Source organism: Pipra filicauda, unplaced genomic scaffold, assembly GCF_003945595.2.
Source record: "Pipra filicauda isolate LSUMZ 115617 unplaced genomic scaffold, ASM394559v2 scaffold766_size101623_pilon, whole genome shotgun sequence".
NCBI lineage: Eukaryota > Metazoa > Chordata > Aves > Passeriformes > Pipridae > Pipra > Pipra filicauda.
In genome coordinates, this window is record NW_024104938.1 from 18,164 (window position 1) to 35,841 (window position 17,678).

General features: G+C 53.3%; 2 protein-coding genes across 4 annotated transcripts; one reads left to right on the forward strand and one right to left on the reverse strand.

The window, feature by feature from the left end:
- Positions 1-1,046: 1,046 nt before the first annotated feature.
- Positions 1,047-7,663, forward strand: LOC113998717 (coiled-coil domain-containing protein 81-like). The gene is made up of 10 exons (XM_027741712.2): positions 1,047-1,184; positions 2,117-2,178; positions 3,080-3,233; positions 3,422-3,678; positions 4,626-4,711; positions 5,337-5,461; positions 5,858-5,960; positions 6,124-6,150; positions 6,251-6,670; positions 7,432-7,663. Exons 1-10 carry the CDS (start codon positions 1,079-1,081, stop codon positions 7,661-7,663), a joined length of 1,572 nt encoding a protein of 523 aa, XP_027597513.1. The 5' UTR covers positions 1,047-1,078.
- Positions 7,664-10,165: 2,502 nt separating this feature from the next.
- Positions 10,166-14,583, reverse strand: LOC113998716. 3 transcript variants are annotated; one of them, XM_027741708.2, is made up of 7 exons: positions 14,299-14,583; positions 13,685-13,975; positions 13,014-13,136; positions 12,693-12,785; positions 12,506-12,604; positions 11,216-11,402; positions 10,166-10,313 (listed from the first exon to the last, which is right to left on the reverse strand). In XM_027741708.2, exons 1-7 carry the CDS (start codon positions 14,444-14,446, stop codon positions 10,250-10,252), a joined length of 1,005 nt encoding a protein of 334 aa, XP_027597509.1. In that variant the 5' UTR covers positions 14,447-14,583; the 3' UTR covers positions 10,166-10,249. The 3 variants fall into 3 exon arrangements, with proteins under 3 accessions (XP_027597509.1, XP_027597511.1, XP_027597512.1); XM_027741710.2 differs by having other exon boundaries at positions 13,685-13,795; positions 14,299-14,579; XM_027741711.2 differs by lacking the exon at positions 13,685-13,975 and having other exon boundaries at positions 14,299-14,561.
- Positions 14,584-17,678: the final 3,095 nt, after the last annotated feature.

Below are 17,678 nucleotides of genomic sequence, written 5' to 3' on the forward strand. Positions count from 1 at the left end.
ATTGCCCTCATTCTCTTTAATCACTGGGTTTGATGTCCAGTTTATCCTCCCCAAATGCAGCAGCCCTGACTGCATCAGATCCCCTCCTCAATCCCCTGATCACTCCAGACCAGAGGCAGATAAACTATCTCAGGTAGCCTTTGACGTCCTCCCAGCAGCAGCTGAATGCCATAAAAGATCCATCACCCTTTCCTTGGTGTCCAAAAGGTTTTGTTATTGAACATTTGGGAGGCTGGAGGTCACTCCAAATCACGATATTGTTCACTTCATAAGCCCATTTGATCCTGTCAGCTGGTGTTATGTGTTAAAGTTGTTCCTGAGGAGTCCCCAGCATTTATCAACTTCTCAGCCTTCAGCCCCTTTGCACCCTGGGCTTTGAGCACTGATTGATTCATTAAATGTCTCCAAAGTCAAGCCATTTATCTTTTCCACTGTATTTTATTGTCTCTATTCCCCCTGACTTACCAAGCTCCAGCACAACACCCAGTTCTGTTCACTGGAAGAATCTGTGTCAACACAGGGTGTGTTTTTACAGGCAAGAAAGAGGCACCTGCACCTGTTTTTACTGAGTATCCAAAACTGGGGGGTGTCTTATGGGAATTCTGGTGGGTTTTAGCTTGGCTGTGCTCTCCTGCACACCCCATCCCTTGCACAGCCACCCAATTTTCAGCCCAAAGCACAATTCCAAGGTCCAAAGGATTATTTGTTGATTATTTTTTCAGAGTTTCCCAAGCACAACCCCTTATTTATATAATAAAAGCCTCCAAAGTAGAGAGAACAGCATCACTTTTAAACCCCCAAAGGCCACATCTGGGTGACCAACGAGTTAATCTGAGGTCCAAACCCCCCACTTTTGGCCTACAAACCCACACTTCAAAAATTCCAAGGTTGATGATTTTAAAGTTCAAAGCCCAGAGGGCCCAGAGCATTATTTTTAAGAGTCTGACCAGGGAGGTTGGTGGCACTGTGATGTCACACTGAGTCTGTGACACGTGGGGACAAAAAGGGGCTGTGGGGCGGTGGCATCTGCACTCTGGAGGACACAATCCACAGGGTGACCACCTTTGGCACTGAAAACATGGCTGTGGCCACTCAGGATCAAACTGGCAACGTGAGCCAGGCCAAGATGGACTTCTGGGATGGGATGGAGTCTGTCTTCATGATGCCCAACATCACCCCCACAGGTACAGGCACTGCAGGAGCATCACCAGGACCCACCTTCCCAGCCCTGGGGACACCTGGGGACAGCAGGACACACACACCTGGCTGTTAAAATCATTAGAAATGCTGAAATAAGGTGCAAGTGAGACCAGATGCCAAAGTCAACAATATGGATTTTATTTAACAGTAAACTTGAGGCAGAGAAAGCAAAATAGAAAGAAAAAAGAAAAAGGAGGGGGGGGAAGAAAGAATTGGACAGAGAGAAATTAAGTAGAAAATATATCACCACTCCATGGTATCCCGTGGTCCTCTTGGTCTTCTGGTCTTCTTGGTGGTGAGGGTCCCACAAAAGAGAGTCCAGTGGATTAAGATCATCAGGAGATGCCCAGGCACCTCCCTTGGGGGTGGGGGGAAGCTTTGCAGTCTCCTGTGACAGGATCTGGATTTGCTCCATCACTTGGATCTCCTGCAGTCCTCTGGTGGTGGGAAGGCTCAGGAATGAGTCAGGGGGGGTCTTTGATGGTTTGTGACCCTTCTCAGCTGCCTCTCATGTGAATGTCCCGTGTGTGTGTGACCTTCTGGGAGTGGAGTGGTTACTCCTTGGGTTTGGGGTGGAGAGATTTCACCATCACACCCAAACTCTTCTCCTCCACCACCCCATGAGCCTTGTTTCCTTCTCCTCAGGCCTGAGATAACTGGACAACAGTCTTACCTCAAGTTCTCATCACAGTCCCAGTTCCAGTCAGGAGGCACACTGGGGAGGGGGGGGTTTGCTTTGGGGGTCCCAGACGGGCAGTGGCTTCCTTGCAGATTGACAAAAAGGCTTTCCATGACTTTGCCAATGTTTTAGACATTACCAGCACTTCAGTCCATCCCAAAGCCCCACAGCCAGGGGTGCTGGAGGGCTGAGAAGCAGCAGGAGCAGAGCACAACTTGGCTTTCCCTTGCTTTCCAGAGCGAAGGGCTGTCTGGAATGCAGTGTCCAGATACGTCCAACGGCAGCTCCTGCAGCACAAGGTGAGACAACACCTGCCTCCTGAGCACCCTCCTGGACAATCCCCACCTCCTGAGCACCCTCCTGGACAATCCCCACCTCCTGAGCACCCTCCTGGACAACCCCCACCTCCTGAGCACCCTCCTGGACAATCCCCACCTCCTGAGCACCCTCCTGGACAACACCTACCTCCTGAGCACCCTCCTGGACAACACCTACCTCCTGAGTACCCTCCTGGACAATCCTCACCTCCTGAGCACCCTCCCAGACAACCCCCACCTCCTGAGCACCCTCCTGGACAAAACTCATCTCCTGAGCACCCTCCTGGACAATCCCCACCTCCTGAGCACCCTCCTGGACAACACCTACCTCCTGAGCACCCTCCTGGACAACACCTACCTCCTGAGTACCCTCCTGGACAATCCCCACCTCCTGAGCACCCTCCAAGACAAAACTCATCTCCTGAGTACCCTCCTGGACAAAACTCATCTCCTGAGCACCCTCCTGGGCAACCCCCACCTCCTGAGCACCCTCCTCATCTGCCCAGGGAAGTGGGGAGTCCCCGTGGACCTGGAGCGTGGTCTGCAGTTCCTTTGCCCTCCTCAGAAAGCAGGAAACCCCCATCAGAATCCCCCATGGAGGGACAGATGGGGTCTGTGCGGAGGTGGTGTCACCTCTGGGAGGGGGTGTTGTACCACAGGGCTGATCCTGATCCTTGGAGACCCTGGAGCTGCCTCTGCCCCCACCCCAGCACTGCTTGTTAGGCAGGGAAGTGAAAAGAGAACCCTCGACACCTCCTCCCCGCTGTCCAGGCTCCCACTCCCTGAGCAGTGGGAGCTGTCCAAGGTGCCGTCCCTGCACGGAACCATTCCCAGCTCTTCCCTCTGACCACTCCTCACCTTTGGCCTTTCCCTCCTGCTGCAGGGGATCCGAGTTCCCACCCTTGGCTCCTTCGATGTGGTCCACACAGAGATCCCCGTGGGGGACAGGACTGTGACTCTCCAGAGGCCGATGTTCTACCTGGCCAGGAACCTCGGGGGAGTCTCCAATCTCATGGACAACAACATTGACCTGACTGGTAAGACAAGGAGTGACTCCCTGGGCTCAGGGGGGATCACACTCCTGTTCTAGAAGCAAAGGGAGCAGGTCTGACCCCAGGTCTGACCCCAGGGCCTCTCTGGGTGATGGCTGCAATAAACAGCCCTCGGGAAGCGCCTGTGGCCGGATCCCGCGGGAGTTCCTCCCCTCTCTCCGGTGCTTTTCCAGGGGATAAGCCACTGGAGCCTCTGAAATACGCCCAGGTGGCCGTGGAGGCCTCTGTGTCCCGGAGGAAAGCAGAGAGCTGCATCCTGGGCACCACCTCCCTCCTGTACCACTGCCTGGCCAAGGGCGCGGGTGCCGCCTTCGTCCTCAGGGACGTGGGCGTGCTCCTCATCGAGGGCAGGAGGGCACACATGAGGTTCTACCCTGACTTCCTGGAGGAGATGACTGGGAAGAAGATCCAGGACAGGGCTACAATGAAGGTGAGCCTTTTGTTTCCCCCCCTGCTTGGGCAGAGCCTCAGCACTGCTGCTGGAGGGGCCCCTTTGACCTGGCCAGCTCTTCGACCACAGAGAGCTCCTGCTGCCCCGAGCTCCTCCAGTCCTGAGTGCCCGTGGGAGTTGGGACTTGGCTCCTCACCAAGAGCCCAAGACCACAAGAAAAGGGCAGGAACACAGGGGAAGGAAAAAAACCCCTAAAAGACCAAAATAACAGAAGCAAAGCAGTATATATATATATATATATATATATATATATATTTATATTTATATATTTGTATTTTTATATATTTATTTATACATTTATGAATATTTATATATTTATATATATTTATTTATTTTTATTTATATATTTTTATATATTTATATTTATATATTTATTATATTTATTATATTTATTTATATATATATTTATAACAGAAGCAAAGCAGTATATATACACATTATATATATATTTACTCTTATTTACAGTTACAAAAACTATGTACATATAAAAAAAGGAACCCCAACACCCTCCCCCCCCCAAAAAAAAAAAAGAAACAGAAGAACAGATACGTGGCCAATAAAGAACTAGCAGAACAAAATCTTAATATTTTCCTTAAGAAAGCAAAGCCCGCACCACCAGATCTCTCCTCTCAAACTGGGAAGAAGCAACAGGCTCTCAAAAACTCACAGGCCTGCACTCCCACATGAGAAATCCATGTGCAGAGAGGTTGCCTGGCTTTCTCCAACTCTGCTGGAAAAGATCTGCTTTCCAACTTCCTTCCCCCTTCTATTTACATTTCTGCTTACGTAAAGAATAGAACGGAGTGTTGGGATATGGGTACTTCCTTAGTTTCAGCCTGGTTGCCAGGAAAAGGCCTAAACCAAACCACTACAGTGCCCTGGCCATGCTGAGGATGTCCTGGCATCTCCACCTTTCTCTGCTGCAGGTTCTCCAGCAGCTGGACCTGGTGGTGTCCCGGGACGTGCCCGTGGCTTCCCTGGCGCTCACGAGCCGCCTCCTCATCTTTCCCGAGTGAGTGTGGAGTTCTGGCAGCCTCGGGCTCTGCCTGAGACAGCCAGCAGTGGGACAAGAGGGCACAGCCTGGAGCTGCCCCAGGGCAGGTTTAGGTTGGCCATGGGGAAGAAGTTCTTCCCAGAGAGAGGGATCAGCCCTTGGAATGGGCTGCCCAGGGAGGGGGGGAGTCCCCGTCCCTGGAGGGGTTTGAGCAGAGCCTGGATGTGGCATCAGTGCCATGGTGGGGGGGACAAGGTGGGGTTGGGTCACAGGTTGGACTCGATGATCCCAGAGGTCTTTTCCAACCTGGTTGACTCTGTGATCCTGTGGCTCAGCTGCAGTTTGGGGGCAGTTTGTCCTCACGAGCAGGGCAGTGCTGCCGTGGGGACACAGAGCTGCCCCTCTCACCTGTGTCTGGCCGGTCATCACTCCTGTGAGCAGACCTGAGGGGACACAGCAAGGATTTTAGGTGACACTTGCTTTCCCATCATGGCCAGGAATCCTTTCCCGAGTGCTCCCCTTTCCCAGGACAGTCCATAGGGATGGGGCACAGCTGACCTGGGAGAGCAGCCGGTGCCAAACTCTCCTGTGACAGGGGCTGGTGGTGCTGTGGCTCATTCTTGTGCCTCCTCTTTGCCTCCAGGTTTGAACCGGTGGGTCTGCCCCTGTCGCTGCTCAGGGACCATCTCAGGGCCTGCAGAGACGTCCCTGGTGGGGACAAAGGGAAGCAAACAGAGAGTTTGCCACCTGTCGGGCGACGCACGGAAGGTAAAGCAGCTCCCACCTCGTTTCCGTAGCCAGGGCAGCTGGCTTCTGGGAGCTGATGGGACAATCCCCAGGGATGAGTGTCACAAGGGTCTGACTTGTGCCAAAGATGGTGCCAGCTCAGCACAGCCTCTTCTCCTCAGGTTGGCTCTGCAGGAGCTCTGTGGAGGGAGGTGCCCGAGAGGCACATCCCTGGGTGCAGCAGGAGGGCAGGGATCCGAAGGCTCTGGAAAGTTCCCTCTGCTTTTGAGAGAGGCTCTGTCACCTCAGGGGCATCACCCAGCTCCCCTGCCCCAAACCAGAGGGGCCTAGGGAGTGCTGGCACTGGGGAGGGTGCCAGGCCTCTGGAGACATCCCAGCTGTGCTCTTCTGACAAAGGTCTCTCCTTCCTGGTTCCAGGGAGATTCCCTGGCCTGGCCATGCCCGCTGGCTCCACCACTAAGGCAGACAAGCAGCCCTGGCACGAGGGGGGTGAGGAGATGAAGGACAGCTCTGGGATCAGGTGAGACTGGAGGCTCAGGGCTGCAGCCAGAGCCCCTTCCCCAGCACCAACCCCCTGAGGGACCTGCTGGACCCCCCCATGGCACAGCCTGGCTCCTGTGCAACCCCATGGGGACAGCCTGTGCCAGCCCAGGGGCCCAGCTCAGTGGGGTTCCTGTGGGCAGGATGTGGCCCCAGACCCCTCCCAGCCTGTTGTGTCCTTCCAGGAAGCTGCCAGCGATCCCAGGGGCTGCTGCTGCTGGAAAAAAGCAGTCTGGGACTGACCAAGCCAAGGGCAAACCCACCCCCAAGGGTCAAGGGTCAAAGCAGAGCCACGGAGAGGAAACAACCACTCAGAGGGGCAGGGCAGGAGGAGATGGAGAAACAAAAGATCCTCTTGGAAGAGAAGGAGAAAAGAAAGTTCATCTTGGAAGAGAAGTATCAAAAGATTCCCTTGGAAAAGAAGGAGAAAAGAAAGTTCATCTTGGAAGAGAAGGAGCATCAAAAGATTCCCTTGGAAAAGAAGGAGGAAAGAAAGTTCATCTTGGAAGAGAAGGAGCATCAAAAAGTTCCCTTGGAAAACAAGGAGAAAAGAAAGTTCATCTTGGAAGAGAAGCATCAAAAGATTCCCTTGGAAAAGAAGGAGAAAAGAAAGTTCATCTTGGAAGAGAAGGAGCATCAAAAAGTTCCCTTGGAAGAGAAGGAAAAAGGGAAGTTCATCTTGGAAGAGAAGTATCAAAAGATTCCCTTGGAAGAGAAGGAAAAAGGGAAGTTCATCTTGGAAAAGAAGGAGAAAAGAAAGTTCATCTTGGAAAAGAAGGAGAAAAGAAAGTTCATCTTGGAAGAGAAGGAGCATCAAAAGATATTCTTGGAAGAGAAGGAGAAAAAAAAGTTAATCTTGGAAGAGAAGGAGCATCAAAAGATTCCCTTGGAAGAGAAGGAGCATCAAAAGATTCCCTTGGAAGAGAAGGAGAAAAGGAAGATCTTCCTGGAAGAGAAGGAGAAAAGGAAGATCTTCCTGGAAAAGATGGAGAAAAGAAAGATCTTCCTGGAAGAGAAGGAGAAAAGGAAGATCTTCCCAAAAAAGAAGGAGAAAAGGAAGATCTTCCTGGAAAAGATGGAGAAAAGAAAGTTTCTCCTGGAGGAAAAAGAGAAAAGAAAGTTCATCTTGGAAGAGAAGGAGCATCAAAAGATTCTCTTGGAAAAGAAGGAGAAAAGAAAGTTCGTCCCAGAAAAGAAGGAGAAAAGAGAGTTTCTCCTGAAAGAAAAGGAGAAAAGAAAGTTTATTCTGGAAGAAAAGAAGAAAAGAAAGTTTCTCCTGGAAGAAAAAGAGAAAAGAAAGCTCGTTTCAGAAGAGGAGTGAAATATTCCCTGGGAAGAGAAGGAGAAAAGAAACTTCTTCCCAGAAGAGAAGAAGAGAGGAAAGTTGCTCTTGGAAGGGTGTCCCTGCCATGGAGTGCCCAGGCCTGGGAGCCTGAGGGTTCCACCTCCAGGGTCTCTGTCGTGCTGGCACCGGGCCCTGAGCCAGCCCAGGGGCTCAGACCACGGCCTGAGGCCTTCTGGTCGGTGATGAAGGAGCCCCAGAAGAGCATTTTGGCGGGATACAGGTTCGAACCCGCCCTGTTTGTGCCCCCCCTGCACCCCGAGGGGCCCCCAGCTCCGAGGTCCCCCGTGCTGAAGAAGACAGAGGTGGTGGCCAGGGGGCTGTGGCCGTGGATGGAGTGACAGGGCCGGGCTGGGCAGCACCTGAGGTGGCAGAACTGGGACGTGACTGGAAGTGCTGCCATTCCAGGGGCTGTTCCCTGCTGGGAATGCAGAGTCAGAGGGGGGATCTCCAGGGATCCCTTGGCTCTGATGGATTTTGGGGTCAAGGTGTCCTGCCCTGAAGCCATCTGGGGGGCTGGAGGGCACAGCCAGGACTCTGTCCTGGAGCAGGGAGCCTCCCATGATGTGGGATTGCCAAAGGAACCCAAAGCCCAGCCCCAGTGCTGCTGCTGGCAGGGGTGAGACCATGCAAGGAAGAACAGAGTGGGTTGGGTTTGGTTTGAGACTTGGCAAAAAGCTGAATTGACTCTAATTGACCAATTGAGCCTCATTTGGAGAGTCCAAAGGCTCATTGTTGAGCCCAACCCCAGGTCAGGGGCTGATCCTCCTCTTTAGAATTCATGTTCTGCCATTTGGAGAGCTCAAAGCTTCTTCTGAGCCTCCAGCAGAGTCTGCCCAGCAGCCTGTGAGGGGTCATTGGACCAGGGCAGACTTTGAGGAGGCAGGTGACTGATATCGGATCAATCCATGCAACCTCGAGGCTTTCCATGTTGAAAATTTCCTGTTGGAAAGTGTTCCAGGGGATTCTTGATCTTTGACATAAACACCTGGAAATGTGAGGCTGCAGGATGACCTTCCTTTGATCCCGGTGGCTGTGAGGTCAGTCAGAGACAGACCCTAAAAATTCTGCCCAGGAATTTCTTTATTCTTATGAGATATCAGCTTGTGCTAATAGATATGATCATTGATTGTGTTAATAAACCTCTAAAAAGGGGATGAGAGCTCAGTGTTGAACATTTTTGTGACAAAATCCGAGTCAGTTTGAAGCAGCAGCTGGACTGTGTTTGGATATAATCCCGTTCCTGTGGACATCAGGAGCATGGACATTATCCTGGCTCGTTTAATGTGCTCCAGTGCCCCCATGTCACTGCTCTGCAGAACCCCCAGCATTGCTGAAGTGCTCTGTTAGAGAAGAGTTGTGATCCTTCAGCTTTTGAAATCCCTTTGGATCCCTGCAGAGGTGGAAAGCAGGTGCAGCACAGGAGTTGTGCTCACTGTCCCCACACACAGTCCCAACACCCCCCGGGAGCCCTCAGTTTGTAAAGACACAATTCCAACCCTCTCCAGCTGTTTGGAGGGAAAATCTGGAAGAACTTTCCCAGGATGAGGGGATTTCAAGGATCCCTCTCCCAGCAGACCAGAGATGAGCTCTGGGATTGCCCTGGGCAGGCAGTTCTGCTTCCCAACCACCACCCTGGGGAGGCTTTTATTAGAGGAAAACCCCCAAATTAACAAACACCACCCATTGCTCTATTGCACAGCCCATCCCTTGCACACCTGCAGTACCAACTTCTGCTCCTTCAGCCCCTTTGCACACTGATCTTTAAGCACTGATTGATTCATTAAATGTCTCCAAAGTTAAATCAGTTTAAGCACTGATTGATTCATTAAATGCCTCCAAAGTCAAGCCATGGATCTGTTCCACTGTATTTTATTGTCTCTTCTCCCTGCCTTACAAACCTCCAGCACAGCCCTGAGTTCTGTTCACTGGAAGAATCTGTGTCAGCCCAGGGTGTATTTTTACACACAAGAAAGAGGCACCTGCTTTTCTGCAGTATTTCAAGTTGCAGTGTGTCTTATGGGAATTCTACTGGGTTTTTTTTTTTTGGAGTAGCATTTATTTGCAGTTCAGATGTTCACCCAGTTCTGTTATTCAGCCCTGGTTTTGTTAGGCTTCACATTTTTAACCCAGTTATGTATATTTAGGTAGGTAACGTGTCAGGAAGGAGAATATATGAATACACACAATTTCTGCTGGTAAAAATCAACAGAAATGCTCAAAGCTTTGAAAACCAACTTCTGCCACTGCCTACCCACCATCTTGGAATCATGGAATGGTTTGGGTTGGAAGGGACCTCAAAGCTCATCCAGTGCCTCCCCCTGCCATGGACACGGACACCTTCCACTGTCCCAGGTTGCTCCAAGCCCTGTCCAACCTGCCCTTGGACACTTCCAGAGATCCAGGAGCAGCCACAGCTTCTCTGGGCAACCTTTTCCAGGGCCTCCCCACCCTCCCCATAAAACATTTCTGCCTTGTGTCCCACCTGATCCTGCCCTCTGGCAGTGGGAAAACCTCCCCCTGGGCCTGGCACGGCAGAGCCTGGGAAAAAACTCTCTGCACCTTTCCCAGAAACCCTTTATATGCTGAAAGGTCATAACAAGGTCTCCTGGAGCCTTCTCTCCTCCAGGCTGGGCACCCCCAGCTCTCTTGGGGTTTCTGCACAGGACAGTTGGATCATTTTGGAGCCTCTTCTGGGCCTGGTCTAACAGAGCCGGGTCTTGCCTGTGCTGGGGGCCCCTGAGCTGGACGTGGGTCCAGGCAGAGTGTGGAGAATGGAACAGGGGGTAAGAATTCCTTCCCATCCACAACTTCCACCCAGACAATTATGCTGCTTCTCCTCATTTTATTCTTATTCTTTTTATTCTTCTTCTTATCGCTATTATTATTATTTTATTATTATTATTCTCTTTACTATTACTCTACTGCTAAATCTCCACCTCCTCCCGGCTGCCCAGGGGCCGGAAACGGGCTCTCCAAGTTGCCAGGTGCCTGTGGAGAGAGGGAGCTGCTGGAGCCCTGCCATGGCCGGGCTGTGGGGAGGGTGTGAGGGGGCAGAGCAGCTCTGGGCATGCCGTGGGATGTGGGCACTCCTGGGATGTGGGCACCCCTGGGATGTGGGCACTCCTGGGATGTGGGCACCCCTGGGATGTGGGAACCCCTGGGATGTGGGCACTCCTGGGATGTGGACACCCTGTGGGATGTGGGCACCCCTGGGATGTGGGCACCCCTGGGATGTGGGCACCCTGTGGGATGTGGGTACCTCTGGGATGTGGGCACCCCTGGGATATGGGCACCCTGTGGGATGTGGGCACCCCTGGGATGTGGGCACCCCTGGGATGTGGGCACCCTGTAGGATGTGGGTACCTCTGGGATGTGGGCACCCCTGGGATGTGGGCACCCCTGGGATATGGGCACCCTGTGGGATGTGGGCACCCCGTGGGATGTGGGTACCTCTGGGATGTGGGCACCCTTGGGATGTGGGCACCCCGTGGGATGTGGACACCCTTGGGATGTGGGTACCCCTGGGATGTGGACACCCTGTGGGATGTGGGCACCCCGTGGGATGTGGGTACCCTTGGGATGTGGGCACCCTGTGGGATGTGGGCACTCCTGGGATGTGGGCACTCCTGGGATGTGGACACCCTGTGGGATGTGGGCACCCTGTGGGATGTGGGCACCCAGCTGCACAGTTGAGCTGTGGGCACGGAGAGCTCCAGGCATCAAACGGGGCATCAGCTCCCAGCCCAAATCTGCGCTGAGTTTGGGCAGTGACCAACTGGGCACCCAGAGCTGCACAGCTCGAGACACCCCACGGCTGGCACAGCCACCCAAGACTTGTTTGGCAACCCCTTCCTCCCACAGCACATCCTTTGCCCCCACCCCTCACTCACCCCTGGATGTCCTTTGCCCAGGCAGGGACCACCAAGCAGAGGAAGAGCACCGTGAGCAGCCCGGCCACGGCCACCAGGCAGTTGCTGAGAAGGACCTTCCTGCTGGTCTCAGCATCCACTGCTCCTCTGTGTGCCCTGCCCGCCACAGCCTTTGGGTTGGTCCTGCCCAGCCTCCTCTTGTCCACACCTGGAGGAACAACTGTGCCCGTCAGTGTGTCCTGCTCACCCCTGGCAATCCCATGGGAGGGCTGACACTGCCAGGAAAGGTCCTTTCCCATTTTATTGCCACCTCTGAAGGAGGGAATATCCTGGGTGGCAATGTTTCCTGGCTGTGGTGGAAGCTGTGATGGGAACAGTTCCAGGCATGGAGAAAAACATACAGCAGTTGACAGGATTTTATTATATGGACCTTACAGTTATTATATGGCCCTTACAGTTATTTTATGGTCCATAGAATAAAATCCTGCTGTATGTTTTTCTCCACGCCTGGAACTGTTCCCATCACAGGAAGCCAAGGGAACTCCCGAAGGCCTTGCAAGTCTGTGCTCTCTGAGCCTCTCTCTCTCCTCTCAGCCTTGCTCACACTCTGCAGTGGCCACAATCCAGTCCTCCCAGTGTCTGCCCTCGCTCCCTGTTCCTGGGCATCCTTCACATTTGCCCACAATGTCTCCTGTGCTCTCCTACCTCCCCTTTCCAGGCTTGGCTGGCGCTGCCTGGATGGAGATCTCTGACCCTGGGGGACACATTGTCCCCTTGCACAGGACTCAGGGGGCCAGACACAGAACACGTGGTTTCCCTTTCTGCAGCACAAGCAGTCCTTGCCTGCCCCCAATTTTCTGGCCTTGTCTCTCCAGGCTGTGGCCCCTGGCAGGGCTGCTCCCTGCTTGGATAGTTTGGGAAACATTCCCCTAGCCTGGCATGGGGGCTACTGGCACTGCCAAGGGTCAGGGAAAGGTGAAGCCTCAGCATGGCTCAGGAGGCTGCAGGAGGATCGTGCAGGGTCCCCCTGCACTCCCTCAGATCCCAGGAGGGATTCCTTCTGTTGTGCCAGGGCCTCCAGGGCCTCCTGGCACGCTCTGGGATGCAGGTGCTGCGGGAGGGATGTTCCAGGATCCAGAGTCACATTTCCCATCATCTGCTGAGCGGGGTCCCAAGAGGGCAAAGCTGTGAAATCCCTGGGAACAGGGTGTGGGGGGCAGGGAGCATCTCCCACATGCCCAGAGGGTCCCAGAGCGTGTCCCTGGCACGGTCACACCCTCCCCCCTCGGGTGGCCAAGGGACAGCAATTACCTGACCCTCCTGTTGGCTGAGCAGCCCCCGGCTTTTCCCCAGGGAATGGCACCTCCTGATGGCCTTCCTGAGGTACCTCCACAGTCTCGAGCTCCACAACTTCAGAGAGAAAGTGCATCGGTTCAGTTCCAAGTCCCTGTTCCTCAGTGGGATCCCAAGCCCAGTTTCCCAATCCTCCTGTACCCACCATCAGGCATCTCCTTCAGGGCACCCAGGACCTCAGTCAGCGTTTCCTCCAACTGCCAGTAAATGTCTCCAGGTTCAGTCCCGTTCTTTGGACCTTAATAGAAAGAATAAAAAATTTCTGCCACAGCAAACTGTGGAAGCAGCACCTGGGCTGTGCTGTCAGTCAGGACTGAGATGCTGGGAAAGCCCTCCCTGCGTCCACAGCTGACAGCAGAGCCCCACAGGGAGCTGTTGTCACACCCTGGGGCACCCCCTGTGCTGCCTGAACCCCAGAACAGGGAGGGGATCCTGGAGCAGGACAGGCAGGGCTGGGGTCTCTCACCTGCAGGAGGTGCCTCGCTCACAGTTGGGCTCTGAGCTGGCAGTTCCCAAAGGGAGGATGTATCCATGTGACCTCCAGGAGAGCCAGATCCAGAACCTTCATCTCCATTGCCTCCAGACACGTCTGTGAACATAACAGAGATGCTCAACGGGAATATTTCCATGTAGTTTCCCGGATCTGACGGCAGTGACTGTTGTTTGGACATGGAATGGCTCCATGGCAGTGCCTGTCCTGTTGTTCAGACATGGAATGGCTCCATGGCACTGCCTGTCCTGTTGTTCAGACATGGAATGGCTCCATGGCAGTGTCTGTCCTGTTGTTCAGACATGGAATGGCTCCATGGCAGTGTCTGTCCTGTTGTTTGGACATGGAATGGCTCCATGGCAGTGTCTGTCCTGTTGTTCAGACATGGAATGGCTCCATGGCAGTGTCTGTCCCTCCCCCTCTGGAGCCCCATGTGTGGGTCAGGACTGACCAGTGACCCCTGTGGTGTTGGGGGAGCTCCAGTGCAGGGTCCAGCTGAGAAGCTGGGAAAGCTTCCCCTTTGTCCACAGCTGACAGCAGAGCCCCACGGGGAGCTGTTGTCACACCCTGGGCACCCCCTGTGCTGCCTGAACCCCAGAACAGGGAGGGGACCCTGGAGCAGGACAGGCAGGGCTGGGGTCTCTCACCTGCAGGAGGTGCCTCGCTCACAGTTGGGCTCTGAGCTGGCAGTTCCCAAAGGGAGGATGTATCCATGTGTCCTCCAGGAGAGCCAGATCCAGAACCTGCATCTCCATTGCCTCCAGACACGTTTGGGAACAGAACAGAGATGCTCAACTGAACTATTTCCTCGTAGTTCCCTGGATCTGACTGTTGTTTGGACATGGAATGGCTCCTTGGCACTGTCTGTCCCTCCCTCTCTGGAGCACCGTGCTGGAAGGTGCCTGAGCCATCATGATCCAAACTGAACAGTGCAGGAGCTGTCAGGAGAAAGAGTTTCTGCAGCTCACAGCAGCCCTGAACTCAGCCCCCACCCCACTGGTGTTGCAGTGACCCTTGGAAGCAGTTCGGGGTCAGGGAATCTGGGACAGCGTGTTCCCTATATCCCAGTGCCCTGGGGCCATCCCTGAGCCCCACCCATTCCCTCTCTACTCTGCTCCATGACTGCCCAAAAAAATGATTGTCAAATTTCATATCAAATTTCATATCAGCAGAAGATTGGGATAGAAACCTGCGGGACCTGACAGGACCTGTGGGACCTGTGGGGGCCGTGCTGGGCACAGGTCCTTCCCTGCCCACCTACCTGCTCCCAGTGGCCCTGACTTATCCACCTGGCCCCTCGTGGTGATGTGGGCATACAGGGCCACCAGCACTGCCAGGGCTGCAAAGGCTGCCAGGGCTTTCAGCCCCACCAGGAGGACGCGGCCGAAGGGGGCCCGTCGGCCCTGCATCGTCGCCGCTGCCACTGCAGGTGCCACCAGAACCTCCAGCGCCACTGCTGCGGCACTGCCACTGCTGGAGTGGTGCCCACTGCACCTTCCCAGCGCTGGAAACCACGGCCTGGCTTTGTGACCTCTTGGGGGGGTTCCACGGCCAACGTTCCGCCGCCTCCAGGGGAGCCTCCAGCGTTCCACGGGCACAGCCCTGCCCAGCACAGCCCGGGCTCGGGGGAGCTGCTCCAGGAGACTCTGCACGGAGCTCCCGGGACTCCACCTCTGCCCAGGGCAAACATGGAGGTGTTGGGGGGCTTCCAGTGCGGCCCCAGCCCTGGGAGATGGGGAAGGGCCTTGATTTGGAGCCGTGTGAGGACACTGAGGGCACTTGGTGTGTTCAACTGGAGAGGAGGAGGCTGAGGGGAGACCTCAGTGCAGTTCAACTGCCTGGGCAGGGGCAGAGGAGGGGCAGGGACTGAGCTCTGCTCTGGGGGGACCAGGGACAGCAGCCAGGGAATGGCTGGAGCTGTGCCAGGGCAGGTTCAGGTTGGATCTCAGCAAAAGGTTCTTCCCCCAGAGGCTGGTTGGGCACTGCCCAGGCTCCCCAGGGCAGTGGGCACAGCCCCAAGGCTGCCAGAGCTCCAGGAGGGTTGGGATGATCCTCTGGGGCACGGGGGGTGACTCTGGGGCTGGGCCTGTGCAGGGTTGAGGGTTGGACTGATGGTCCTTGTGGGTCCCTCCCAGCTCAGCACATTCTGTAACATGGACCAAACACCTCCTGGAGCTCCCTCAGAGGAGTCCTGGGCTGGCACCTGGGAACTCCTCTGCCTCCAGAGGAGGTGAAGCTGCAGATGCTTGGCATCTGCAAGGATGCCAAGGAGTCCATGGCATCTCCAAGGAGTCCTTGGCAGCTTCCAGGCCCAGAGTTTGTTTCTATCGCTGTAGAAATGCTGGTTCTCCTGGCTGAAAAGGCTCTTGGAAAACTTCCCTGTCAGATTTACCACATTGGCTCACTATATCAGAGACCAGAGAAGGTGATTTTGCATTGAACATTATTAAAATATTAACATGTTATTAAATATTAACGTGTTTACACAACAGTGTCAGCCTACAGTTGTGCACAACCCTGGAGTATTCCTTAGCTGCTGCCTGGTTTTCCTAAGCAGGATTCCAGCCTTTCTTTCTCCCAGCACAGATGCAGTTGGTGACTGGAATGCTCCCAGTCTGGTTTGGGGCTCTGTCAAACAAGCTCCTTCAAGCAACACTGCAGATGTTTTGAGCAATTTTGTGCTGAAACAAAGCCACAGCCCTCTGAGGGCACTGCTCCTGTCCCAGCTGGGCAGAGAGGATCCAGGAGAGGTGCTGCCAGCCCTGGCACAGCTCAGCTGCCAAGATGGGCCTGGCTTTTAGAAAAAATCTCTGAGTAGGTACCTAATCCTCTCTGGGATCTACTTGGGGGGAAGGTTTTGGCAAAAACAGCCACACAGAATGAGCTGGTCTCATGTTAATCCTCAAATCTGTCTGTGTTCAGTGGTGAACCTCAAGTCCTGTTTTGGAGTGACACAGATGGGGCACAAGGTGTGGTCACACCCTGAAACTTGTGGCAAATATCACCTGGAAGGCACCAAAAAATGAAGCTTTAGCTTGCACAGCACCCCTGGTTTTCCTGCAGGGCAGTTCTCAAAGGGAAGCTCAGAGTTCCAAAGGTCAACTGCTCATCTAAACTCCTGGAGAACTGTCACCACAGGGAAACTGCTGGGCAGAATCACCCAATGTAGCCTAAAGAGCTAATCAATTCAATTAAACGAATCTCACCCTGCCTGCAGGAGTGAGGAGCAATCTCATCAATGTTTCTGGTGGAAGGGAGGGTGGTACCTTTTAAATTGAGGGTGTGGAGAGGAAGCTCCATCTCTTGGCAGCGGGGCCTGGGGAGAGCCAAAGCTTGTGCTGTGACTCCAATGTACAGGTAGGGGTTTTATCCTGAGAGAATACTCATTATGCAAGTTATATTTGCTCTAATCTGACTTTGCAGTGGTGCTGCCCTTGACCATCACCTCTGAACCTTTGTCTCTGAGTTCAGGATTATATTAAGGACAGCTGGGGGCAGCACAGAACCAAGGATCTGTCCCTGCTGCTCACATTCGTCTGCCTTTGGTCAGCGTGGAAGGATTTAGCCATTCAGTGAGAAAAAGAATTAATCACTTTGATAAAATCCAAGTTGGTTTGCGTGGACTTGCTCTCTGGGCAGTGTTGTCCTTTGTCTTAACTAAGGCACAACATTGCATCACTCTCCTGTTCCTCAGTGAGCGTGTGGTGATCTTGGGGGATGTTCCTTGCACTGGGTAAATATTTAAGAACCATGATAAAAATCCATTTTGTTTAATTAGTGCTTAAATTATGCTGGGAATTACCCAGAGCCCAGTCCATTTGTTTCCACAGTGAGTACTTGCAAGTCTGTGTGAGTCTGAAAAGTCTGATGTGATAACAGAGTAAGTCAGAGCCCAGAGGGCTGCAGGACTCCAAATGCAGTTTATTTAGAGTGGAAATGCCCAACCCTCCCAAATGAACAGCCCAAATTCACGTGTTGGGAATGGGAACCACAGAAGATTTCTTCCCGAATTCTCAGCTTTGCTGCAGCGGGGATTTGCTGCGGAACACTTGACAAATTTGTGTAGCCTCAGAGGTTGATAATGGATGATCTAATCTCGTGTTCGTGGCAGGGAAATAAAAATCAGGGCTGCTGGAAGGTCGACAGCAAACCTTTCTGTTCTCGTGCCTGTCATTGCTCTGTGATGTTTTAGCAAATGTTAGGAAATAAATTCAGGTTTTGATCCCAGTTTAATACGATTTAAACGTAACGTATCCGTCCTCTTGATCTTTGTTTGCATTTAAGGCAAGGTGATGGGAAGGAGAACAGAAGCCCTGGCTTGGAAAAATTATTGCCTTTAAAATTTTCCATTTCCAAATAACATTTCTACCAAAAGACACTTCTAATGGGAGGGGGGGGGGAGAGAAAATGTTTTCCTCCACCATAATTAGCACTAGAGCACTGAAAAATGCACTGTTTCCAAGTGATTTGTGTTTAAGGGTTCAAGAACATTTTAAATGTCATAAATTTTGGAGAAGGCAGGATGGAGAACATGTTTGTGTAGGGTTGCCAGGCAGTGTTTACTAAACCAGGTGATGATGGTGTTTTGCCTCTACGTTTCTCCAAGCACAGGCTGCAAAACCCTTTTTCTGAGGCATCATT

Coding starts and splice junctions, on each gene's coding strand:
- LOC113998717 (XM_027741712.2), top strand. CDS start 1,079: ATGGCTGTGGCCACTCAGGATCAAACTGGCAACGTGAGCCAGGCCAAG. Junction 4,712..5,336: donor CGCCTCCTCATCTTTCCCGA/GTGAGTGTGGAG, acceptor CTTTGCCTCCAG/GTTTGAACCGGTGGGTCTGC. Junction 6,151..6,250: donor CCCCAGACCCCTCCCAGCCT/GTTGTGTCCTTC, acceptor CCCACCCCCAAG/GGTCAAGGGTCAAAGCAGAG.
- LOC113998716 (XM_027741708.2), bottom strand. CDS start 14,446: ATGCAGGGCCGACGGGCCCCCTTCGGCCGCGTCCTCCTGGTGGGGCTG. Junction 13,976..14,298: donor GTCAGGGCCACTGGGAGCAG/GTAGGTGGGCAG, acceptor TTCTCCTGACAG/CTCCTGCACTGTTCAGTTTG. Junction 12,605..12,692: donor CCTGAAGGAGATGCCTGATG/GTGGGTACAGGA, acceptor TTCTCTCTGAAG/TTGTGGAGCTCGAGACTGTG.